The sequence below is a fragment of the Sander lucioperca genome, chromosome 16 (assembly GCF_008315115.2).
Source record: "Sander lucioperca isolate FBNREF2018 chromosome 16, SLUC_FBN_1.2, whole genome shotgun sequence".
In the NCBI taxonomy this organism is placed as follows: domain Eukaryota; kingdom Metazoa; phylum Chordata; class Actinopteri; order Perciformes; family Percidae; genus Sander; species Sander lucioperca.
In genome coordinates this window covers 23,943,837-23,971,336 of record NC_050188.1, presented here as the reverse complement: position 1 = coordinate 23,971,336, position 27,500 = coordinate 23,943,837, and the positions used below count along the sequence as shown (strand labels likewise).

The following is a 27,500-nucleotide window of genomic DNA, read 5'->3' as shown; positions in this document are numbered from 1 at the left end:
TTCCACTATCCCTGTGGTTCCACTGTGGAACCGGTTCCACTATCCCCGTGGTTCCAGTTCCACTATCCCTGTGGTACTCTTATAATTTAAATTAACGGTTTAAAGGACAATTCCGGTGCTAAACTAACCCAGAGGTTAGTACCAGATGTCTAAACTAACCCAGAGGATAGTACCAGATGTCTAAACTAACCCAGAGGTTAATACCAGATGTCTAAACTAACCCAGAGGTTAGTACCAGATGTGTACCACTGTGTTTTCATGCTAATCTGATGAGTTTGGAGCTTGAAATAAGCTAGCGCGGACCGCTGGTTAGCTTACAACGCTAGTATTCAGGGACCAGGGAACGTAAAAACAGATCACTATTTATATACCACTAAAAAGGCTCAAAATATCACCAGACTTCAACGGTAGCAGAATGAGGTCCCAACATGTTAACCCAGGCACTGAGAACTCTGTAAGTATACAGACAGTTAATAACCCCTAGGTTAGTTTAGACATCTCTAGGTTAGTTTAGACATCTGGTATTAACCCCTAGATTAGTTTAGACGTCTCTAGGTTAGTTTAGACATCTGGTATTAACCTCTAGGTTAGTTTAGACATATCTAGATTAGTTTAGACGTCTCTAGGTTAGTTTAGACATATCTAGATTAGTTTAGACGTCTCTAGGTTAGTTTAGACATATCTAGATTAGTTTAGACGTCTCTAGGTTAGTTTAGACATCTGGTATTAACCTCTAGGTTAGTTTAGACGTCTCTAGGTTAGTTTAGACGTCTCTAGGTTAGTTTAGACGTCTCTAGGTTAGTTTAGACATATCTAGATTAGTTTAGACGTCTCTAGGTTAGTTTAGACATATCTAGATTAGTTTAGACGTCTCTAGGTTAGTTTAGACATCTGGTATTAACCTCTAGGTTAGTTTAGACGTCTCTAGATTAGTTTAGACGTCTCTAGGTTAGTTTAGACGTCTCTAGGTTAGTTTAGACATATCTAGATTAGTTTAGACGTCTCTAGGTTAGTTTAGACATATCTAGATTAGTTTAGACGTCTCTAGGTTAGTTTAGACATCTGGTATTAACCTCTAGGTTAGTTTAGACGTCTCTAGGTTAGTTTAGACATCTGGTATTAACCTCTAGGTTAGTTTAGACGTCTCTAGGTTAGTTTAGACATCTGGTATTAACCTCTAGGTTAGTTTAGACGTCTCTAGGTTAGTTTAGACATATCTAGATTAGTTTAGACATCTGGTATTAATATCTAGGTTAGTTTAGACATCTCTAGGTTAGTTTAGACATATCTAGATTAGTTTAGACATATCTAGGTTAGTTTAGACATCTGGTATTAATATCTAGGTTAGTTTAGACATCTCTAGGTTAGTTTAGACATATCTAGATTAGTTTAGACATCTCTAGGTTAGTTTAGACATATCTAGATTAGTTTAGACATATCTAGGTTAGTTTAGACATCTGGTATTAATATCTAGGTTAGTTTAGACATCTCTAGGTTAGTTTAGACATATCTAGATTAGTTTAGACGTCTCTAGGTTAGTTTAGACATCTGGTATTAACCTCTAGGTTAGTTTAGACATCTGGTATTAATATCTAGGTTAGTTTAGACATATCTAGATTAGTTTAGACGTCTCTAGGTTAGTTTAGACATATCTAGATTAGTTTAGACATCTCTAGGTTAGTTTAGACATATCTAGATTAGTTTAGACATATCTAGATTAGTTTAGACGTCTCTAGGTTAGTTTAGACATATCTAGATTAGTTTAGACGTCTCTAGGTTAGTTTAGACATATCTAGATTAGTTTAGACGTCTCTAGGTTAGTTTAGACATCTGGTATTAACCTCTAGGTTAGTTTAGACGTCTCTAGGTTAGTTTAGACATCTGGTATTAACCTCTAGGTTAGTTTAGACGTCTCTAGGTTAGTTTAGACATCTGGTATTAACCTCTAGGTTAGTTTAGACGTCCCTAGGTTAGTTTAGACGTCCCTAGGTTAGTTTAGACATCTGGTACTAACCTCTAGATTAGTTTAGACGTCTCTAGGTTAGTTTAGACATATCTAGATTAGTTTAGACATATCTAGATTAGTTTAGACGTCTCTAGGTTAGTTTAGACATATCTAGATTAGTTTAGACATATCTAGATTAGTTTAGACGTCTCTAGGTTAGTTTAGACATATCTAGATTAGTTTAGACGTCTCTAGGTTAGTTTAGACATCTGGTATTAACCTCTAGGTTAGTTTAGACGTCTCTAGGTTAGTTTAGACGTCTCTAGGTTAGTTTAGACATATCTAGGTTAGTTTAGATATCTGGTACTAACCTCTAGGTTAGTTTAGACATCTGGTGTATTTCATGGGTGTATTTCATGTGTGTATTTCTGTGTGTATTCCATGTGTGTATATCTGTGTGTTTCTGTGTGTATTTCATGGGTGTATTTCTGTGTGTATTTCATGTGTGTATATCTGTGTGTATTGTGTGTTTCTGTGTGTATTTCTGTGTGTATTTCATGGGTGTATTGTGTATTTCTGGGTGTATTGTGTATTTCTGTGTGTATTTCATGTGTGTATATCTGTGTGTATTGTGTGTTTCTGTGTGTATTTCTGGGTGTATTTCATGTGTGTATTCCATGTGTGTATATCGGTGTGTATTGTGTATTTCTGTGTGTATTTCATGTGTGTATATCTGTGTGTATTGTGTGTTTCTGTGTGTATTTCATGTGTGTATATCTGTATGTATTTTTGTGTGTATTTCTGTGTGTATTGTGTATTTAATGCGTGTATATCTGTGTGTATTGTGTATTTCTGTGTGTATATCTGTGTGTATTGTGTGTTTCTGTGTGTATATCTGTGTGTATTGTGTGTTTCTGTGTGTATATCTGTGTATTTCTGTGTGTATATATGTGTGTATTGTGTATTTCTGTGTGTATATCTGTGTGTATTCCATGTGTGTATATCTGTGTGTATTTCTGTGTGTATATATGTGTGTATTCCATGTGTGTATATCTGTGTGTATTGTGTATTTCTGTGTGTATATCTGTGTGTATTGTGTATTTCTGTGTGTATATCTGTGTGTACTGTGTATTTCTGTGTGTATATCTGTGTGTACTGTGTATTTCTGTGTGTATATCTGTGTGTATATCTGTGTGTACTGTGTATATCTGTGTGTATATCTGTGTGTATATCTGTGTGTATATCTGTGTGTACTGTGTATATCTGTGTGTATATCTGTGTGTATATCTGTGTGTACTGTGTATTTCTGGCAGACCTGCCGTGTGGATGGGGGGGTAGGCTGGGGGGGGCATCTTCCAGGACCCGTCAGAGTTCTTCATGTGGGAGCGGTCGGACGCAAAGTTACACAGGAAGCTGTCAGCAGGGACCACACGCAACTTCCTGTTGGAACAGAGACACGGGAGACTCGCTGTGATGTCACTTCCTCCACATACATGACACGGTTACAGTAAAAGGTAGTCTGTGTGTGTGTGTGTGTGTGTGTGTGTGTGTGTACCTATGGTAACGGCCTCTCAGGTGTGTGTGTGTGTGTGTGTGTGTGTGTGTACCTGTGGTAACGGCCTCTCAGGTGTGTGTGTGTGTGTGTGTGTGTGTGTGTACCTATGGTAACGGCCTCTCAGGTGTGTGTGTGTGTGTGTGTGTACCTATGGTAACAGCCTCTCAGGTGTGTGTGTGTGTGTGTGTGTGTGTGTGTGTGTGTGTGTGTGTGTGTGTGTGTGTGTGTGTGTGTGTACCTATGGTAACAGCCTCTCAGGTGTGTGTGTGTGTGTGTGTGTGTGTGTACCTATGGTAACAGCCTCTCAGGTGTGTGTGTGTGTGTGTGTGTGTGTGTGTGTGTGTGTGTGTACCTATGGTAACAGCCTCTCAGGTGTGTGTGTGTGTGTGTGTGTGTGTGTGTGTACCTATGGTAACAGCCTCTCAGGTGTGTGTGTGTGTGTGTGTGTGTGTGTGTGTGTGTGTGTGTGTACCTATGGTAACAGCCTCTCAGGTGTGTGTCTGAGCGTAGGGCCTCGGCTGCGTACAGCTTCAGGCTGCAGGGGAACTCCAGCTCAGAGTCCAGGTCATACACCACAAAAGAAGAACCCTGAGGTCCCCGCTGCAGCAGGATGACGTGGTAGTCCTAAAACACACCCCGATGACATCATCAATGACATCATCATCATCATCATCAATGACATCATCATCATCATCATTAATCATAGCAGTGATGTCACCGACCCAGATCACCGGCTGGTCTCCTCGCCCAGACTTCTGCTTCCACAGAGGAACCTACAGACAGAACAGACAGAACAGAGAACAGACAGAACAGACAGGACAGACAGGACAGAGAACAGACAGGACAGACAGAACAGACAGGACAGACAGGACAGACAGAGAACAGACAGAGAACAGACAGAGAACAGACAGAGAACAGACAGAACAGACAGAGAACAGACAGAACAGAGAACAGACAGGACAGAGAACAGACAGAGAACAGACAGAGGACAGACAGAGAACAGACAGAGAACAGACAGAACAGACAGAGAACAGACAGAACAGAGAACAGACAGGACAGAGAACAGACAGAGAACAGACAGAGGACAGACAGGACAGAAGAGAGAACAAAGAGAGAACAGACAGAGAACAGACAGAGAACAGAGAGAACAGACAGAGAACAGACAGAGAACAGACAGAGAACAGACAGGACAGAACAGAGAACAGACAGGACAGAAGAGAGAACAGACAGAGAACAGACAGAGAACAGAGAGAACAGACAGAGAACAGACAGAGAACAGAGAGAACAGACAGAACAGACAGAGGACAGACAGGACAGAAGAGAGAACAGACAGAGAACAGAGAGAACAGACAGAGAACAGACAGAGAACAGACAGAGAACAGACAGGACAGAACAGAGAACAGACAGAGAACAGACAGGACAGGACAGAACAGAGAACAGACAGAACAGACAGAGAACAGACAGAGAACAGACAGAGAACAGACAGAGAACAGACAGAGAACAGACAGGACAGAACAGAGAACAGACAGAGAACAGACAGGACAGAACAGAGAACAGACAGAACAGAGAGAACAGACAGAACAGAACCTGACAGATGTTTAGTAGAACCTGACAGATGTTTAGTAGAACCTGACAGATGTTTAGTAGAACCTGACAGATGTTTAGTAGACTCTGACAGATGTTGTGCGGCCCATAGTGTTCCCAGATGTTCTCCAGATGTTCTCACCGTTCTGTTCTCATTTGAGATGAAAACCACGAACAGATGTTCCAGCGGTGCTGTTCTCTCCGCTCGGACAAACTCACACAGCTTCCAGACGTTCTCCTCACTGCAACAGAACCAGTCAGTCACCAGAACCAGTCAGACAACAGAACCAGAACCAGATCACCAGTCACCAGAACCAGTCAGACAACAGAACCAGTCACCAGAACCAGATCACCAGTCACCAGAACCAGTCAGACAACAGAACCAGTCACCAGAACCAGATCACCAGTCACGTTCTCTACTAACTAGCATTCACATTGGTTTTGCTGACGGAAGTAACGGTGCTTTTCGGTGTTGTGCTAATCCCTCCGCCCAAGTAGCAGAAGTAGCAGAGCTTGACCTTCTGAGAATATAGTTCCACTTAGTATACGGTAGAAGACGGCTGTGTGTCATGTGACCTTATTATTTATACACGCTGTGACTCTACAAATCACAACATGGAAATAGGAACATGTTGGTGTTATTTTGTCACTTATTGGGAGCAGTAGGCTAGATGGAACCAGTTACCTGCAGGTTCTGTGCTAAGCTAGGCTAGATGGAACCAGTTACCTGCAGGTTCTGTGCTAAGCTAAGCTAATGCTGGGTGCGTCAGACAGCGTTACATCATGCATGAGATGAGAAGGGTATGTCTGGACTTATCTAACTCTGGGGGAGACGGGGAATAAGACAAAGTCCCAATAAGTCGGCGTGTTCCTTTCATGATCAGCCACTTCTTTCTACAACAGTCGAGAACCGTTTTAACATTATATATCATTATATATATATATATATATATATATATATATATTTCAGATTACATAATATATCATTATATATATATATATATTTCAGATTACATAATATATCAATATATATATTTCAGATTACATTATACATCATATGTATATATTTCTGATTACATTATATATCATGTATATATTTCAGATGGCATTATATATCATATGTATATATTTCTGATTACATTATACATCATATGTATATATTTCAGATTATATTATATATCGATAACATAAGTATTGAAAGAGTATATGAAAATAAATTTCTTGGTGTGATTTTAGACCACAAAATCTGCTGGAAACAGGTTGGGCGATGTCCCCTAAATTGCCAGTTGACGATGTTTACAGTGAAACATCGTGATGGACGATGGTATCGTCGTCGGTGGGGGGTGAGCACTTTTTATTTTACTTTATCTCTTTACATAAATATTTTTTTCTACTACTATGGGCCAACAGTTCGATCAGACATACATTTCAATGCCCTCTGTAAACGGACAGTATTACTGCCGCCTGCTGGTAGGGGCAGTCATTACAATTTGACCTACTTTCACAGCTCTGTAAAGTCTAGACTCAATCAATATATATATATATATATATATATATATATATATATATATATATATATATATATATATATATATATATATATATATCTCCTGATTACTGGTGAGTAGTACTGTACATTTACAGTTCTACTCACCAGTACTACTCACCAGTAACAGACTAGAGTATATATTACAGTACTACTCACCAGTAAGAGTAGAGTATATATTACAGTACTACTCACCAGTAACAGACTAGAGTATATATTACAGTAGGACTCACCATTAACAGCTGGTAGAGTATATATTAGAGTATATATATTGCAGTATTAGGTAGTAGTACTCACCAGTAACAGCTGGTAGAGTATATATATTGCAGTATTCGGTAGTAGTACTCACCAGTAACAGCTGGTAGAGTATATATATTGCAGTATTCGGTAGTAGTACTCACCAGTAACAGCTGGTAGAGTATATATATTGCAGTATTCGGTAGTAGTACTCACCAGTAACAGCTGGTAGAGTATATATATTGCAGTATTAGGTAGTAGTACTCACCAGTAACAGCTGGTAGAGTATATATATTGCAGTATTCGGTAGTAGTACTCACCAGTAACAGCTGGTAGAGTATATATATTGCAGTATTCGGTAGTAGTACTCACCAGTAACAGCTGGTATAAACGCAGTTCTCGCGGCTCGGTGTGATTCTGTCTTCAGGCTCCATGTTGATGTGTCACACTGAAACAGCTCCGTCGGTAACTAGGAATAAAACGTCACATCCGGTAGATTATAGAGCCGTGTTCTTCCTAAAATCTCCCCCCAATTCTCCCCATTATCTCTAGAATCTGCTGAGTTTCAATATCTTTAAGTCATAAGTATTTAGAAACGTTTATGACGTTTCTTATCTTAACAAGTCGTTTCGGGGTCTAAACGTAACTCTTCTCGCCGCAGGACAGGCACCTTTACTCGGCTGAGTTTACCTGTAACCACCGCTGAAAACACCGGGACTCCACGGTGCTCTGTAGTCCGCCCAAAGGCACCTTTACTCGGATGAGTTTACCTGTAACCGCCGCTGAAAACACCGGGACACCACGGTGCTCTATAGTCCGCCCACAGCCACCTTTACTCGGCTGAGTTTACCTGTAACCGCCGCTGAAAACACCGGGACTCCACGGTGCTCTGTAGTCCGCCCAAAGGCACCTTTACTCGGCTGAGTTTACCTGTAACCGCCGCTGAAAACACCGGGACTCCACGGTGCTCTGTAGTCCGCCCAAAGGCACCTTTACTCGGCTGAGTTTACCTGTAACCGCCGCTGAAAAGACCGGGACTCCACGGTGCTCTGTAGTCCGCCCACAGGCGCTTTTACTCGGCTGAGTTTACCTGTAACCGCCGCTGAAAACACCGGGACTCCACGGTGCTCTGTATCCAGCCCACAGGCACCTTTACTCGCCTGAGTTTAAATGTAAAGACCGCTGAACTCGATGGAGGGAGAACAGCTGCAAACCTTTTAAACCAGAGCTGAAACGGCCCGACAGCGCCACCTGCAGGCCAGGAAGGGAACTACAGTCTGTACCATGTCTCTGATCCTCCTGGTGGTCCGTTTACAAACGTTTTTATATAAAAAAAATATGGGTTTCTTTCAACCAAATTACCCCAAAATAACATGAATGGTTCCAAACCGGAAACAGGCTGTGATCATCCATCAACATACTTTCCTTTGATCTTAACTATTAAGTCAAAAACATTCATTATTTATGGGTTTTTAACCAAAAAATGAGGTATAATTTCATATAAATGAGATTTATTGACCATGAATTCCAAAAATAAGTGTAAAACTTGAGATAAGTTGGAATGAAGTTGGTTAAACGGGCAAACAGACCATAATAAGTGGACAGGAAGACAACACACAAGTTAATCAGAGGTTATGTTTTATATATAAAGTTTCTCAGCTTCATCAGGAAGAACTAAATTAATATGAAATATTAAAGGATAATAATGCAGAGAGCGAAAACTAAAACCAGTGAGCTTGAGTGAGAACCAGCTTGGTAGCATCAAAATGAATGGCAGTCAATGGGATGCTAACGGGAGGTGATGGCTTGGTAGCATCAAAATGGCGCCATAGGAGCTACACGGTCCGAGGAGAAGCTGACCCCCTTGGTTGCACCTTACAACACCCATCACACCATTCATTCACTCCTCCACACATGGCAAACACGACTGATGTCTTCTACATTTACACACCCCACTATTGGATTTGTGTTGAGTTAATTTGTATTATTACTAGGGCTGTTAGCATTAACGCATTAATCACGATGCGATTAAGGGCCGAGCATAATGCGTTAATTTTTTTTAATCGTATTAATCACATGCCTCCATTTATTAATTTATTTTCACTTCACTCGGCTTTGCGTCGTGCCTAACAGGCTAACAGGCTAACAGGTTACTATTTTGTCGTACTTCCTCGTAACACATCCTGCTGCTGCAGTTTATACTATACTTAGCCTACCGCTAGCTAGTTAACACTATACTCGACAGCATCTAACGTTAGCCTACCGCTAGCTAGTTAACACTACAACTTGTGCTATGTGTCTTAAATTTTGCTGCTGCTGCTGCAACAATTTTATTTCCCATTTTTGGGATTAATAAAAAAAATCTATCTAATCTATCTATCTATCTATACTCGACAGCAGCTAACATTAGCCTACCGCTAGCTGCTAGCTAGTTAACACTATACTCGACAGCATCTAACGTTAGCCTACCGCTAGCTAGTTAACACTATACTCGACAGCAGCTAACGTTAGCCTACTGCTAGCTAGTTAACACTATACTCGACAGCAGCTAACGTTAGCCTACCGCTAGCTAGTTAACACTATACTCAACAGCAGCTAACATTAGCCTACCACTAGCTAGTAGCTGGATTAAACACGGTTACAATGCTGACAGCTAACTCTAAACGGTGTAAAGTTTAACTGTATTTCACTGTAGAGGATTCAACACCGGGATGTAACAATCTGCAGCTGCTGTTGTCGGAGAAACACAGACGGGGCGTTCAATGAAACTGGTAATTTACAGCCTCGTGGTGCATTCAAAGTTATTTTTAAATTAAAATGTGTGACTAGATTAAATATATAATAAACAAATACAAATCTTAAAATCAAGTTCATAAAGTCACTTTCTTTGCATTCATTTGATTCCCAATCCAGACCCACTGGTAAGAATGGCTTTCCATTGTTAATATGGACTTAACTACCAGACGGCCGTCACACACCGTATAGTACAGGAGAAGCTCTCAGGCAGTTTGGACTTCCATTAGCTGTTTAAGTTTAATTACTAATGTTAACTATCATTTTAGTGATCAATAATTAGCCTGTGTCTATGTTATCTCCTTACATATACCTACGCTCTCCGTCTCTGCTAGATTGGGAATGATTGAGATTTCTCTTGGCACAGCTACCAGAAGACTTCCAACTTTCAAACAGGTTGCTCACGTCACATCTACGTCTTCAAGCTCAGTTGGAGGCTGCTCAGTAACGCTCAGCCATCACCGGGAAAGAGACTTCACTGGTCTCCGTCCAGAGACACGGGACCTGCTGCTCCATTATATATATGCTGTTAATGGGTGAAATGGTCACTACAGAGTTAGTGTGTTGAAGTGTGGTTGGTGTTTTATCATTGGCTGTTTCAGTGACCTCAGCTGTGTCAGAGACTCAGACTCAGGACACAGAATCACGTTCAAAAGTCTTTAATGGAGGTCTTGGTCAAGGCAACGAAAGTCAAAAATACAGAAAAACTCAGGAGCTTTCAAGTTAAACTGTTCCAATAAACTTTGAAGTAAAAAAAGCCCAGGAGATAAACTTAGCTTCGCTGGAGACAAACACAGGAAGATCTGGCACAGTCGCAAAACTGGGAGAGCCCGTATGTCATGCAGAGTCATGTAGTGATGAGACCAGACAACAACTGAGGAATGGAGAGGGGTAAAACAGGCAACAGGTGAGGATGCTAATAGGCTGGGGATAGTGTACGATGATACTGATTGAGTGGAGACTGGGTAGTGGGCGTGGCAGTGTGACCATCTGCATCTTTAACTACTCATTATAATAAAAACAGTATTTTGTTTACTTCACAAGTTTGAACACCGGAGGAAACTCAGACGGCATGAACATGGAGGTGACTTTAACTCTTTGTTTCCTCTCTGTTGACTAACACAGAGACACAAACGTTTTCAATAATGTTCCCCTTTTGAATAGTTTCTTTAAGCCAAGTACCCCCTGACCAGCGCTAATCATTTTGGTAGAAAATAAAGTCTCTATAAAGAGGAACAGTACAGCGCTGTCAGCGATAGATTCACTAAACTACAGCCTTGTGACTGAAAAATATTTAGATGATGATAAAGAAGGAGACAAAAACTGGAAAAAGATGGTAGAAAATAAAGTCTCTATAAAGAGGAACAATGTTCTGGACAACAGCCTCGTAACTATTAAACATTTTGTTAAATATCTCACGTCCCCCCTGCAGTCCTCCAGAGTACCTCTAGGGGGACACGTACCCCCTGCAGTCCTCCAGAGTACCCCTAGGGGGACACGTACCCCCTGCAGCCCTCCAGAGTACCCCTAGGGGGACACGTACCCCCTGCAGCCCTCCAGAGTACCCCTAGGGGGACACGTCCCCCCTGCAGCCCTCCAGAGTACCCCTAGGGGGACACGTACCCCCTGCAGCCCTCCAGAGTACCCCTAGGGGGACACGTCCCCCCTGCAGTCCTCCAGAGTACCCCTAGGGGGACACGTACCCCCTGCAGCCCTCCAGAGTACCCCTAGGGGGACACGTACCCCCTGCAGTCCTCCAGAGTACCCCTAGGGGGACACGTACCCCCTGCAGTCCTCCAGAGTACCCCTAGGGGGACACGTACCCCCTGCAGTCCTCCAGAGTACCCCTAGGGGGTCACGTACCCCCTGCAGTCCTCCAGAGTACCCCTAGGGGGACACGTCCCTCCATTTGAGAAACAGTGGACTAACATGTACCGATCCACATGATGATCATTAGAGATGGGGATTGATAGAAGATAGATGAGGTTATCTGTGAAAATGAGCCAGATCTCATGCTGACCCTTTCTGTTCTGAACTGTGTTTTGTCCTCAGCCTGCTAGTGTTGCATCGCTGTTCTTCTTTAGAAAGCCGGCAGTTCAAGCATTTCACTGAATATATGAATGAAGAGAAGAGGGCGTGAAGATGGAATATCTGAATCTTTTCTCCCTCCTCCCTCTTTCTTCTTATAAAGCAATGTACAAAACATTCAGGGAGCTTCTCACCTTTAGCTCTTGGGTTGTCTTCCCGTCAACTTTGAAAAAAACATTTTTGACATTTTTTTTGCAGTTTGTTTTTGCTTTTTCCAACGTTTTAAATTGTTAAATTTTTCTTCTACACATTTTCAGCTCTTATTTCTACGTCCCATATTTTCTGATATAAAACAAAAATTGAAAACGGGTGAATTTGACCCAAAGTCAACAGAAGTAATCAGTGGTCCAAGCACAGAGCCTTGTGGAACACCATGGCTAACTTTAGCCAGCATGGAGGATTCATTGTTAACATGAACAAACTGAGATCGATCTGACAAATATCAAAGATTAAAGGTCATAAACTCAGTAGTTTCAAAACAGAGCCTTCAGTATTCGGATTGAACAGCGTTAGATTTAAGATAAGTCGTTATTGATCCTCAGAGGAGAAATTCAAGAGTCGCAGCAGCTCAAAGATACAAAATAAGTTCAGATACATAAATAAAGTATGTGTAGTCTCCAAACAAGTTAATGTCAAGGGTTATAACCAGTGTTGGGAGTAACGCGTTACAAAAGTAACGCAATTACAGTAATGTATTCCTTTTTGCTGTAACGCAGTAATATAACGCATTACTAATTAAATTTCGGTAATATTATACTCGTTACAATCTCAGTAACGCGAGTTACAACGCATTTTAACGCAACATTTAGTGGTGCGTTTCTTTTAAGAGTTCACCAACACCGCGACACATTTCTTCACAGGAAAAAAAAAACCCCGTATTATTTTCCTGTCGCTGTATTCGATGGTTGAGATGACTGCAGAGACAGATACATTTGCGAGATGGATATTATTTTCAGGAGTTATTACGCTGCGTTGAAGTGAGCTGTCCTGTTTCTGTTCCCGTGGTCAGAACCAGAACCAGAGACGGTACGGACAGCATGTATGTCCCAACAGGTGACGGTACGGACAGCATGTATGTCCCAACAGGTGACGGTACGGACAGCATGTATGTCCCAACAGGTGACGGTACGTCAGCAGCTGACAGATATAAACATGTCGGGAATTAATGTTGAGGCTTGCTACACGTAAATATCATTACATTTTATCAGCCGTGGAGAGTAACTCTGCCTGTAGTGGAATGGCTTCGAATGACGACCAAAAGCACTTGTCTTTTACTGTGACCATTTACTGTTCAATATGTTGCAGTTTTACAAACAAGAAATTGAACAACTTGAGCCTGACGGACATGTTGCTTCTCAGTAAGCTAGCAAGAGTAGCTACACAACAGACAACTTCCGTGTAGCTTACTTCAAAATAAAAGCACTTCCTGTGACGGTTCGCAGTAAAACTAAATTACTGTTAAATAAGGTTGTGTACCTTTTCACAAATCAGCTGTACATCAAGTACTGTAAATAATGTAAATAGTGAGTTTTAATCACACTATAATTGAACATTTCCTTTAGAGTGTTTTAAACTAAACAACATGAATTTCTTATTGAAGTGCTATAAACAAACATTTTACAACAATGCCGTACTTTTAATTGAGTATTTTCATTTTCTCCTAATTGCCTATTATACGTTTTACTTACCTATTTTTTATAGCTTTAGTTACTTTGCATATTTATATTAATTATACAAAATATGAATAATCTATGATGTATTAAACTGGATAAAGAGGAGACTTTATTGATCCGGTGGTGAAATTCACAAGCTAGCTGCCAAATCAAACTTCCCCTGTTATTTTGGTGAAAGTAACTCAAAAGTAACGCAAAAGTAGTGTAACGCATTACAATTCAGAGACAGTAATATTGTAATATAACTAATTACTCTCAAATGACAGTAACTAGTAATCTATAATGTATTACATTTTGGAAGTAACTTGCCCAACACTGGTTATAACTGTGTTTCATGTGTACTGTGTTGGGTTTCCTCAGATCGTCCCAGACTACGAGAACCTTTCTCCAGATTCCACCTTCAACGACTCCACGTACCAGAACCTCGATCCAGCCAGCCGGGATCAGGACCAGACCTACTCTACGCTCTCACATATACAACATAGATGAGCTGGAATCTGTTAATGTGCCTCGGGGGTCCAGGTTGTACTCAGTGTTTCTGTATTTTCACTGCAGTTCTTAATGCCATGTGTATGTTGTTAAATTGGAGAATGTGATTCTCTGCATTTAGTTGATCTCTCTGGGCCACCGTACATTTGTAGTCAATGGAGTTTGTTTTTACATGTTCCATTTTGACAAGTTATCTATAATATTATCTTTTATAATAAGAGCAAAGCATCTTTGTCTTGGCGGACTGTGTTTAAGTCCTGTGCTGCCACTGATGGCGTTTGGCTGTCAGAAGAAGGTGTGCTGGTTGTCCCCAGAGCTGTAGGCATCTGCTTTATTTACAGAAAAACATTGGAAAATAGAAATGTTTTTGAAAATTGTGTAATTGTTAAGTAATGTATCCAAATGTGCTTAATGTTACTGCTGTTTTTTTTTAATTGAAATGGCTTGTTGATGGAGGTAACACAGACTCCTCTCCTGTTTTGCTTTCTCTGCCTCCATTTCTCCTTCAGGATACCGTGCTCCTATGAAATTAAATGAATAGTAGACTTCTTATATATTTGTACAAGTTATTTTTTGTTGTTGTAGTGAAGTTTCAGTTAATTTTATGAAAGACTTGGAATGTCTGTCCAAATGTCATGGTAATGACCCAATAAGGCCAATACATTTTATTATTTTGGAGGTGAGCAGACAGACAGTTGGACAGATGCAGGGATGTAAAATGCATCCCCAAATAAGCAATTTCTTATGTGTCTGTATTTTGTGAAATTTTAATTTTGTTTTTGAAGAATAACATTTACCAAGAGACATTTAAATACAATATAATGTGATTGTTTTACCTTTCTTTTAGTAAGTGCAGTGTGCGTGTCTTTGTAGGTCGTTATGAAGTCTGGTCAGTCGTCTTTGAAGCGAATTTTCTTCAAATCCCACTGACTCTTCTCCGTAATTCCTTGTGTCTTATTGTCCTCAGTGAAATTCTGATAAGACAAAAAAGGGCTATAGTATCTTAACTAAGGACTCAGAGTAAAGTAATAGGTTCAGACATTTAAACAATAGATTGCATATATTCATCCAAATTATTCCACACCTGGCGTTTTTTTCTTTGAAATCTTTGAAAATTTCTTTGAGAATAGATGGTATGGAGGTCCTTCACCATGCATGCCCAGGTCCCCTGAAGATACAGTATAACATATTATTTTTACATCTTGTTTGGTCATCTTTTAGGGAAACTTCTCTGCATACTCTACATTATATCTACACAGTACTTAAAACAACATTTGTAAAAAGCTGAAAGTTATCCTGATGGTGAAAGCAGAGGAAATATAATGAGACCACAACTGAGAAGATCTACACCCCATGAATAATGAATTTGTATAACAAATTTAATGTGAATGTGATTAGTAGATTTTGAAAATTGCCTTGGAGGAAGCATTTGATGGGCTGACTATGCCCATGCCTGGCAATGGGGCCAAAAGTACTGCAGACATCTGACAAGCCTACTACATGGTCATGTCAAGTACAACTTTACTGCTAAATTATTGTAGTAACCAAAGATATTTTTAAGTTTTTCTCTGAGTGACTCTTACAATAACAAAAGTGTAACTGACCCAGCATCATGCTTGTCCAAAGAGCTGCATGAGGCAAGAATTAGGCAGCCAAAGTGGAGATGAATGTCTCACTGTAGTACACATTTGGATCCCCTTTTTTATCGAGGGGTGCAGTGCCTATGACCTCCATGAAATGTCTGTGAAAAGACGTCTGACTGAAGGTGTCCTAAAATATGGAATTTTACATGATGTCCACATGAGTGATTTTAATCACGTTAACAGAAGACATGATTTCAAGACATTTTTCATGTTTACTGTGTACCTCAAGGTCCTCCGGAACAATGCTGCTGTCATCAACAGCTGATTCCCCAATGGTGGTCAACAAAGTCTGGATGTTGTTGAAGTGCTTCTCAACATTTTCAGAGCTGCATGGGCTTGAGAAGATGACAGTGCAACTAAGGAGCATTTCATCAAACTCAACAATGGAACTTGCTGTGGTAGTCTGAAAAAAAGTCTGAAAACATGCATGGCCAGCTTGTAGTTCTTGGGTGCACTGAGAGAGAAATAAAAATAACGACATTGTCATAACTCATCATGAAAAATTTGTTGCCATCAATTTGATTATCTGGTTTATGAAAAAAATATATATATTTAAAGGTTTTACGTACTGCTTTTTACACAGGGATTTAGCATTTTTCATTATATGGCTTAAACAGCGGTGGACAATAGGAAGACTGAAGTCTTCAGTGGTGCCTTTCCCTGTCAATATTTGAAAATAACTTTGGAGCAAGGCATTGAGGTTAGTTTGGTAGAAGACGAGTGAGATTGCTTGCATGAGGACCATGGATCCATCACATATGATCATGAGTGGACTGATGTTTTTGTGTCCATATTGCTTGGCATGATCTGTCTGGAAAGCACTAAGACAATACATTATAGATGAGGTGGTGTGGTCACAGGTCACAAACGTAGCTGCTGAAAAGGAGAGGAACCCTTATTTGGGTTTCGGACCACCAGCTCGTAAACGTAAAAAGGACCTGTGCTGTGTTTACTTTTCTTCACAATGCTTCCTGTTGCATCAAGATATACTATATCTTCTTTACATCTTTGGTGGAATATGTCAATGCTTTTCTTCGACCAAAGCATCACACCCTTAGGATGGAGGATCACTGTCTGGATAAGCTCATCTGGCTCATCTCTTTTTTCTTCTACCATCATCTGGAGACTGAGTGTGTTTCCTGTCCTTCATTCTTTGTCTCCAGGAAATGGATTTCAGAACACCTGGTGATGGTGCCTCATCTCGACAGCCCGACTCTACCACAGATTCTTTAAGCTTTTCCATTTTCTTAAGATAGAGTGCCCTTGGTAGTGTCGTTTGATTTATTTCCTTTCGGTCGCCTCTGCAGCTCTGTTTTACTGTGAACTACCATGTCACCGCTGAACGACACCTGCTTTAAGCGTGTTCTCACTGTGCACAACAACATCAACTTGTACAGGGCAGTCAGTGAACAGGCCATAGCCAGAGCATTTAAACGCAGGTGTGTTCCTGGTTCATCCTTGTATTTTAACCCTGTGGCATGTAAAAGCAAAACTGCAATGTGGATGGATTGTGCGAATGCCTGAAGAGAGTAGTGATCCTTTTTTTGTTTTTTTTCTTAGTTTTTTCCAGGCAGTTTGAGGAATAATAAAAAAAGAAGGTGGTGCAGGAACACTGTAAAGAATTCATCTTCTTTGTCAAGACTGACTTCATCGTCAGTATCACTCCAACTGTCACTGTCTTCCACCTTGGGATATTTGTTTTGGATCTAGAGAATAAACAGTAATAATAGAAAGTCATACAATATATCATTTAAAATCATTTAATTTGTGTTTCAACATCTGTGTTAGTTTTCTAGTAGTAAATGTGTAAAAGTTTAAATGTAAATAATATAATCTCATCACTTACATCTTCCTCCAGCGGACCATTTTTCATTTCCTGTGCAGTGTCCACTGTTAAGTCTTCATCCTCTTGTATTAAGTCCTTCTTCCTCTTATGTTCTTTTTCATCTTCCTTTTGAAATGTAGTCATCTCTTGTGTAACTACTTCCTCCTTTGCACCTTCAATCTCTGGTACATCTTCCTCTTCACCTCATTTGAGTCCTCTATCTTTACATCCACCGGCCCAAACTCTTTCTTTTTTTCAGATTCTTTCTTTCCCTCTAATGCTTTTAAATATTCCTCATCTTGTATGATGTCTTTCTCATTAATATGTTCTTTTTCATCTTCCTTTTGAAAATCACTCATGTCTTCTTCCACTTGTGCAACTTCAATCTCTGGTGCATCTTCCTTTACATCTTTGTCCGTTTTAACATTTTTCACATTTTCATTTGTGTATGCCCTTTTTAGTTGATATCTGTTTGGGGATGTATTTGATACACCCAAATATTTGTGGTCTTGCAGAAGACATTCCCCTGTTCTTTGCTCAGATAATGACTCCTGAAGCTCCTGGATTTGTTTGAAAATACACTCACCTTGAAGATTATTAGGAACACCCTACTAATAGCGTGTTTGACCCCCTTTCTCCTTCAGAACTGCCTTAATTCTTCGTGGCATTGATTCAACAAGGTGCTGGAAGCATTCTCTAGAAATGTTGGCCCATATTGAGAGGATAGCATCTTGCAGTTGATGGAGATTTGGGGGATGAACATCCAGGGCACGAAGTACATGGTACATGGTGGTCATAAAGGGATGGACCTGGTCAGAACAATGCTCAGGTAGGCTGTGGCATTTAAATGATGCCCAATTAGTACTAAGGGGCCTAAAGTGGGCCAGGAAAACATCCCCCACACCATTACACCATCACCACCACCAGCAGCCTGCCCAGTGGTAACAAGGCATGATGGGTCCCCCACACCATTACACCATCACCACCACCAGCAGCCTGCCCAGTGGTAACAAGGCATGATGGGTCCCCCACACTATTACACCACCACCACCACCAGCTGTCTGCCCAGTGGTAACAAGGCATGATGGGTCCCCCACACCATTACACCATCACCACCAGCAGCCTGCCCAGTGGTAACAAGGCATGATGGATCCCCCACACCATTACACCCCCACCACCAGCAGCAGCCTGCCCAGTGGTAACAAGGCATGATGGATCCCCCACACCATTACACCACCACCACCACCAGCAGCCTGCCCAGTGGTAACAAGGCATGATGGATCCCCCACACCATTACACCACCACCACCAGCCTGCCCAGTGGTAACAAGGCATGACGATCCATGTTCTCATTCTGTTTACGCCAAATTCTGACTCTACCATCTGAATGTCTCAACAGAAATTGAGACTCATCAGACCAGGCAACATTTTTACAGTCTTGAAAGGTCCAATTTTGGTCTCGTTGACCACGTGTGCATGACGTCAGAGCAAGTCGGGATCAAGTCGGACACAGATCTACCCAGCATGCACTGGGCGGTGATCGTCAGTGATCGATTCTGCGAAGACCTGGCTCATCTCCAACGAGCCTAAAGTCTGTACACGTCTCTGGGCCACATGTATGTACATTTGTTAAGTAGCGTTATCAGCTCCATGGCCAACCTGCAGAAAGAGCACGCTGTCATACTTCAGCTCACGTCCTATTTACCAAACCTGCAGTTCATCAGGTAATCAGCTCCTCCCCCCCCCCACTATACCCTAATCAGCTCCTTTCTCCCCCCACTATACCCTAATCAGCTCCTTCTCCCCCCACTATACCCTAATCAGCTCCTCCCCCCCCCCCACTATACCCTAATCAGCTCCTTTCTCCCCCCACTATACCCTAATCAGCTCCTTCTCCCCCCACTATACCCTAATCAGCTCCTTTCTCCCCCCACTATACCCTAATCAGCTCCTCCCCCCCCCCACTATACCCTAATCAGCTCCTTCTCCCCCCCACTATACCCTAATCAGCTCCTCCCCCCCCCCACTATACCCTAATCAGCTCCTCCCCCCCCCCACTATACCCTAATCAGCTCCTTCCCCCCCCCCACTATACCCTAATCAGCTCCCCCCCCCCACTATACCCTAATCAGCTCCTCCCCCCCCCCACTATACCCTAATCAGCTCCTCCCCCCCCCCACTATACCCTAATCAGCTCCTCCCCCCCCCCACTATACCCTAATCAGCTCCTCCCCCCCCCCACTATACCCTAATCAGCTCCTCCCCCCCCCCACTATACCCTAATCAGCTCCTCCCCCCCCCCACTATACCCTAATCAGCTCCTCCCCCCCCCCACTATACTAATCAGCTCCTCCCCCCCCCCACTATACCCTAATCAGCTCCTCCCCCCCCCCACTATACCCTAATCAGCTCCTCCCCCCCCCCACTATACGTAATCAGCTCCTCCCCCCCCCCACTATACCCTAATCAGCTCCTCCCCCCCCCCACTATACCCTAATCAGCTCCTCCCCCCCCCCACTATACCCTAATCAGCTCCTCCCCCCCCCCACTATACGTAATCAGCTCCTCCCCCCCCCCACTATACCGTAATCAGCTCCTCCCCCCCCCCACTATACCGTAATCAGCTCCTCCCCCCCCCCACTATACGTAATCAGCTCCTCCCCCCCCCCACTATACCTTAATCAGCTCCTCCTCCCCCCCCACTATACGTAATCAGCTCCTCCCCCCCCCCACTATACCGTAATCAGCTCCTCCCCCCCCCCACTATACCTTAATCAGCTCCTCCCCCCCCCCACTATACCTAATCAGCTCCTCCCCCCCCCCACTATACCTTAATCAGCTCCTCCACTATACCGTAATCAGCTCACTATACCGTAATCAGCTCCTCCCCCCCCCCACTATACCTTAATCAGCTCCTCACTATACCCTCCTCACATCACCCTCCCCACTATACCGTAATCAGCTCCTTTAAAAGCACAGTTGAATGGGCCTCCTCCTCCTCCTCCTCCTCCTCTTCCTCCTCCTCCTCCTCCTCCTCCTCCTCCTCTTCCTCCTCCTCCTCCTCCTCCTCCTCCTCCTCCTCCTCCTCCTCCTCCTCCTCCTCCTCCTCCTCCTCCTCCTCCTCCTCCTCCTCCTCCTCCTCCTCCTCTCTCTCTCTCTCTATCATGGATCAGCCACCAGGTCAGTCAAACCAGTGAAAACAAAGATTTAGCGATAACGAGGTTGCTCTGCTTGTTCATGAGGTAACAGCTGGGTGCGTGTTATTTCAGCATTAGTGGTGGGGAACTGTATGTGTTGACTAGTGCGCTGTAGCCAAGCGGTAAGTACTGTTGCTATGATACGGCTGAGTGCAGACTGCCATATTCCCACAGCTGATGCTAGGACTGATTGAAAGGATCCTGATGCCAGTATGAGTAACGTAGCGAGGAGTTTAACAGCTGCTGGGATGTGAACGCTGAGTCTGAGATATGATGTCATCTCTAATTTCTTCTAACTGTGATATTGCACGGCTGCTTAATCTGTAACGCTCAATGATTTCCTGTTCACTCCACTGAAGAAGTGTGATCCTTGTTCAGCTCATCTCCTTGGCCTATGTCTTCGTCTTGCTTGGATTACTGCATACGCATATGCCAGGAAACCCACTTCCTGGTTTACACCTGCTTTTAATAGGGTAACGCCATGCTGTTACCTCAGTACAGCCTGTTAGTACATACCTCACCATGCTGTTACCTCAGTACAGCCTGTTAGTACATACCTCACCATGCTGTTACCTCAGTGCAGCCTGTTAGTACATACCTCACCATGCTGTTACCTCAGTGCAGCCTGTTAGTACATACCTCACCATGCTGTTACCTCAGTACAGCCTGTTAGTACATACCTCACCATGCTGTTACCTCAGTACAGCCTGTTAGTACATACCTCACCATGCTGTTACCTCAGTGTGACCTGTTAGTACATACCTCACCATGCTGTTACCTCAGTACAGCCTGTTAGTACATACCTCACCATGCTGTTACCTCAGTACAGCCTGTTAGTACATACCTCACCATGCTGTTACCTCAGTGTGACCTGTTAGTACATACCTCACCATGCTGTTACCTCAGTGTGACCTGTTAGTACATACCTCACCATGCTGTTACCTCAGTGTGACCTGTTAGTACATACCTCGCCATGCTGTTACCTCAGTGCAGCCTGTTAGTACATACCTCACCATGCTGTTACCTCAGTGTGACCTGTTAGTACATACCTCACCATGCTGTTACCTCAGTGTGACCTGTTAGTACATACCTCGCCATGCTGTTACCTCAGTGCAGCCTGTTAGTAAATACACGGATGGCCCGCCGCTCTATAGCCGCAAAAGCCACGGCGGGCACCACGCCAAACACCTTAAGCCACGGCGGGCACCACGCCAAACACCTTAAGCGTAGGCGTTCAAAATGCAAGATCAGCTAAATTACTTCATCTAGTGGAAAATCCCCAAAAGAGGTGGTTAGGCCTCAAAAGTAGCCAGTTGACGTTGTACAGGCGTGATCTGAAGGTGATCATTGGAGCGCTCCTCAGGAGGAGGGGTCTCTTCTGGACCATATGAGGCGAAGCTAGACACAGGAATCTTTAGCAGGCTTACCGCTACTTGCTCGGGGTTTCTCTGGGTTATCTTTCGTGAACATTAAAACTTCTTTTTCACATCTGATTCTGACTCTGAGTGAGTTTTCTGAGACCTCGTTCTGGGACTTTTTCATACTTTGAAGAGAAGTTGACAAAGTTCAGCTGGCGATAAGGACCGAGCCTCTACATCTGGCCTGGAACCACGGACCTATATTTAGTTTCAACATAACCCTGGGTGGCTCATGCAAATACAGCTGTACTACTTAGAAAACTGCTAATATCAGAGGAGGGGCAACCACGACAGTGGGATACTTTCTTGGGATGGATGAATAATATTTCAGCAGAGCAGTATGGGACTGTTTAAAATAGTAACTTGGAATATATCGGGGTGTAATAATGTGGTCAAAAGGACAAAATCCTCACATATCTGAAACCAAAAAAGGCTGATATAGGGTCAGTGTAACACTCATCAGGTCAATGTTCGAAGCACAAACAGACATTTGGAAAAACAGAAAAATGGGTTCAAATCATACGCGGAGTTTGTGGGGGGGCCAGGGGGAGCACTGCCCCCCCTGACGGCTGAAGGGGGTAATTGCATTGTTTCATGGCATGACCAGATATTTTATAAATATTTTAAATAACACAAAACAACTAAATGGTGGTAGGTAATACATCTGATTTCATATACTGCTTTAGTAAAAAAAAATATTTTTTCAGGCCTCTGGCTCTCCCCGGAGACCGTTGTCGACGCATATGCAGGACGCAAAAAACTAAAATGACTGTTGCACTAGTCTGGACATGTTGCCGTGCCAACGTTGTCATAAAGGTTTCCTAAATGCCATGTATATAATGTGATGTCAGCTTACTAATTGATTGCATGTTTTGTGTAGATTTGGACTTTTATACGTTTTATTCCACATTGTTTAAACGGCGAGGAGGATCTCCTGATCGCTGGGGATTACCTTTTTTTCCGTGTCATTGGATTACGGCAAAATACGTTGTTTTTTTTCTCAACGTGTCTTAACGTTTGATGGTGTGATTGCCTTGGATTCTGCGTGTGGAGATCATCTCAACAGACTGGAGGTCCAACTCTGATTGGTCACCGTTACATTTTAGTTGAATTTAAGTGTCGGGGCATCACGCCACCGTCTGTCTGTTGCGTTCCCAGACAGCCGTGCTGTGAATGGATGTCATAAAGGGCGAATTGTTAAATTGTTACAATGTAATTTAAAATCTTCTTTAAAAATAAACATATGTTTATTTAGCATGTTTGTTTTGTCCGTATGTGCTGGTGCTGCGTTCCCCAAGTGGTAGACCAGGTCTCAGCTGCTACAATGAGGTCCCCGACTCGAATGTCAAACTCCGCTTATGGTTCAAATATCCAATATTTCATTTTTTTCCAACTTGACAAATTAACAAATTGGATCTTTAAACTGTTTCTCCAATTTTCTGTTTTTTATTCAGAGGATCAGAAATTTAGAAAATTACAAAATTGCATCTGAGCTCCAATTATTCATAATACTGTAATGGTATTCTCTCCCTCTAATTATTCATAATACTGCGATGGTATTCTCTCCCTCTAATTATTCATAATACTATAATGGTATTCTCTCCCTCTAATTATTCATAATACTGCGATGGTATTCTCTCCCTCTAATTATTCATAATACTGCGATGGTATTCTCGCGGGGCGGAGCCATAACGTGAGCTACAAGGTAATGGAGCCTTTTATACATTGTCGTGTTTCTTTAGAAATAAACAATGGACAAACAGAGTCTTTAAACTCTTCAGATGTAAAGTTATTCTCTGTCAAAGTGACGTCAAAATGAATGGCAGTCAATGGGATGCTAACGGGGGTGATGGCTAGGTAGCATCAGAATGAATGGCAGTCAATGGGATGCTAACGGGGGTGATGGCTAGGTAGCATCAGAATGAATGGCAGTCAATGGGATGCTAACGGGAGGTGATGGCTTGGTAGCATCAACATGTCTCCATAGGAGCTACGCGTTATGACCAACTTGGTATTTTCAGCCTCTTTCTTATGCAACAGTATTTTGTATGAACATTTGTTTCTGTATTTGTTATATTTATATTTATGTATTTACCTTTTATCAAAGCATCTTCCCTGATAAGCCGCCTACACGTGATAGGTGGGGAGGACGGTGGCGCTGCTCGGATTTGCCGCTTTGCGCTCAAAGTTTAAATTATTTCGACTTTGACCTTGTTGCCGTTGACCTTTCATAGGCAGAACAGCATGGCGTTACCTTCTTGATGTTTACGCTAGCCGCCATCTCGCCAGTCCAAAACAATGTGAATGAATGACTCCATAGGAGGAAATGGCTGTGTCTCAGTCCGCATACTTCCGTCAGTCCACTGCTAATGGTCTCTGACCACTTCCTGCTGTAATCACTGCTAATGGTCTCTGACCACTTCCTGCTGTAGTCCACTGCTAATGGTCTCTGACCACTTCCTGCTGTAGTCCACTGCTAATGGTCACTGACCACTTCCTGCTGTAGTCCACTGCTAATGGTCTCTGACCACTTCCTGCTGTAATCACTGCTAATGGTCTCTGACCACTTCCTGCTGTAATCACTGCTAATGGTCTCTGACCACTTCCTGCTGTAATCACTGCTAATGGTCTCTGACCACTTCCTGCTGTAATCACTGCTAATGGTCACTGACCACTTCCTGCTGTAGTCCACTGCTAATGGTCTCTGACCACTTCCTGCTGTAATCACTGCTAATGGTCACTGACCACTTCCTGCTGTAGTCCACTGCTAATGGTCTCTGACCACTTCCTGCTGTAGTCCACTGCTAATGGTCTCTGACCACTTCCTGCTGTAGTCCCACTGCTAATGGTCACTGACCACTTCCTGCCGTAGTCCACTGCTAATGGTCTCTGACCACTTCCTGCTGTAGTCCCACTGCTAATGGTCTCTGACCACTTCCTGCTGTAGTCCCACTGCTAATGGTCACTGACCACTTCCTGCCGTAGTCCACTGCTAATGGTCTCTGACCACTTCCTGCTGTAGTCCCACTGCTAATGGTCTCTGACCACTTCCTGCTGTAGTCCACTGCTAATGGTCTCTGACCACTTCCTGCTGTAGTCCCACTGCTAATGGTCACTGACCACTTCCTGCCGTAGTCCACTGCTAATGGTCTCTGACCACTTCCTGCCGTAGTCCCACTGCTAATGGTCACTGACCACTTCCTGCCATAGTCCACTGCTAATGGTCTCTGACCACTTCCTGCTGTAGTCCACTGCTAATGGTCACTGACCACTTCCTGCTGTAGTCCACTGCTAATGGTCACTGACCACTTCCTGCTGTAGTCCACTGCTAATGGTCACTGACCACTTCCTGCTGTAGTCCACTGCTAATGGTCTCTGACCACTTCCTGCTGTAATCACTGCTAATGGTCTCTGACCACTTCCTGCTGTAATCACTGCTAATGGTCTCTGACCACTTCCTGCTGTAATCACTGCTAATGGTCTCTGACCACTTCCTGCTGTAATCACTGCTAATGGTCACTGACCACTTCCTGCTGTAGTCCCACTGCTAATGGTCACTGACCACTTCCTGCCGTAGTCCACTGCTAATGGTCACTGACCACTTCCTGCCGTAGTCCACTGCTAATGGTCTCTGACCACTTCCTGCCGTAGTCCACTGCTAATGGTCTCTGACCACTTCCTGCTGTAGTCCACTGCTAATGGTCACTGACCACTTCCTGCTGTAGTCCACTGCTAATGGTCTCTGACCACTTCCTGCTGTAGTCCACTGCTAATGGTCTCTGACCACTTCCTGCTGTAGTCCACTGCTAATGGTCTCTGACCACTTCCTGCTGTAATCACTGCTAATGGTCTCTGACCACTTCCTGCTGTAGTCCACTGCTAATGGTCTCTGACCACTTCCTGCTGTAATCACTGCTAATGGTCTCTGACCACTTCCTGCTGTAGTCCACTGCTAATGGTCTCTGACCACTTCCTGCTGTAATCACTGCTAATGGTCACTGACCACTTCCTGCTGTAGTCCACTGCTAATGGTCTCTGACCACTTCCTGCTGTAATCACTGCTAATGGTCTCTGACCACTTCCTGCTGTAATCACTGCTAATGGTCACTGACCACTTCCTGCTGTAGTCCACTGCTAATGGTCTCTGACCACTTCCTGCTGTAGTCCACTGCTAATGGTCTCTGACCACTTCCTGCTATAGTCCCACTGCTAATGGTCACTGACCACTTCCTGCCGTAGTCCACTGCTAATGGTCACTGACCACTTCCTGCCGTAGTCCACTGCTAATGGTCTCTGACCACTTCCTGCCGTAGTCCCACTGCTAATGGTCACTGACCACTTCCTGCCGTAGTCCACTGCTAATGGTCACTGACCACTTCCTGCCGTAGTCCACTGCTAATGGTCACTGACCACTTCCTGCTGTAGTCCACTGCTAATGGTCTCTGACCACTTCCTGCCGTAGTCCCACTGCTAATGGTCACTGACCACTTCCTGCTGTAATCACTGCTAATGGTCACTGACCACTTCCTGCCGTAGTCCACTGCTAATGGTCTCTGACCACTTCCTGCCGTAGTCCCACTGCTAATGGTCTCTGACCACTTCCTGCTGTAGTCCACTGCTAATGGTCACTGACCACTTCCTGCTGTAGTCCACTGCTAATGGTCACTGACCACTTCCTGCTGTAGTCCACTGCTAATGGTCACTGACCACTTCCTGCTGTAGTCCACTGCTAATGGTCTCTGACCACTTCCTGCTGTAGTCCACTGCTAATGGTCTCTGACCACTTCCTGCTGTAGTCCCACTGCTAATGGTCACTGACCACTTCCTGCCGTAGTCCACTGCTAATGGTCTCTGACCACTTCCTGCTGTAGTCCCACTGCTAATGGTCACTGACCACTTCCTGCCGTAGTCCACTGCTAATGGTCACTGACCACTTCCTGCCGTAGTCCACTGCTAATGGTCTCTGACCACTTCCTGCTGTAATCACTGCTAATGGTCTCTGACCACTTCCTGCTGTAGTCCACTGCTAATGGTCTGACCACTTCCTGCTGTAATCACTGCTAATGGTCACTGACCACTTCCTGCTGTAGTCCACTGCTAATGGTCTCTGACCACTTCCTGCTGTAGTCCACTGCTAATGGTCTCTGACCACTTCCTGCTGTAATCACTGCTAATGGTCTCTGACCACTTCCTGCTGTAATCACTGCTAATGGTCACTGACCACTTCCTGCTGTAGTCCACTGCTAATGGTCTCTGACCACTTCCTGCTGTAGTCCCACTGCTAATGGTCACTGACCACTTCCTGCTGTAGTCCCACTGCTAATGGTCTCTGACCACTTCCTGCTGTAGTCCCACTGCTAATGGTCACTGACCACTTCCTGCTGTAGTCCCACTGCTAATGGTCACTGACCACTTCCTGCCGTAGTCCACTGCTAATGGTCACTGACCACTTCCTGCTGTAATCACTGCTAATGGTCACTGACCACTTCCTGCCGTAGTCCACTGCTA

At 43.4% G+C, this 27,500-nt stretch overlaps 1 protein-coding gene across 4 annotated transcripts in view; it reads right to left on the bottom strand.

Moving 5' to 3' along the window:
• Positions 1-8,062, bottom strand: part of wdyhv1 (WDYHV motif containing 1) — a 9,458-nt gene extending 1,396 nt beyond the window's left edge. Inside the window, exons 1-6 of one of the 4 annotated variants that reach the window (XM_035992991.1) lie at positions 7,958-8,062; positions 7,240-7,336; positions 5,227-5,326; positions 4,223-4,273; positions 3,973-4,124; positions 3,261-3,385 (exon numbers count right to left, since the gene is read on the bottom strand). In XM_035992991.1, coding sequence (XP_035848884.1) covers positions 3,261-3,385; positions 3,973-4,124; positions 4,223-4,273; positions 5,227-5,326; positions 7,240-7,301 — 490 coding nt within the window. In that variant the 5' untranslated portion in view covers positions 7,302-7,336; positions 7,958-8,062. Of the gene's footprint in view, positions 1-3,260; positions 3,386-3,972; positions 4,125-4,222; positions 4,274-5,226; positions 5,327-7,239; positions 7,337-7,557; positions 7,916-7,957 lie in introns of those variants that run through there. The other 3 variants (XM_031322929.2, XM_035992990.1, XM_031322932.2) reach the window with 3 other exon arrangements.
• Positions 8,063-27,500: the final 19,438 nt, after the last annotated feature.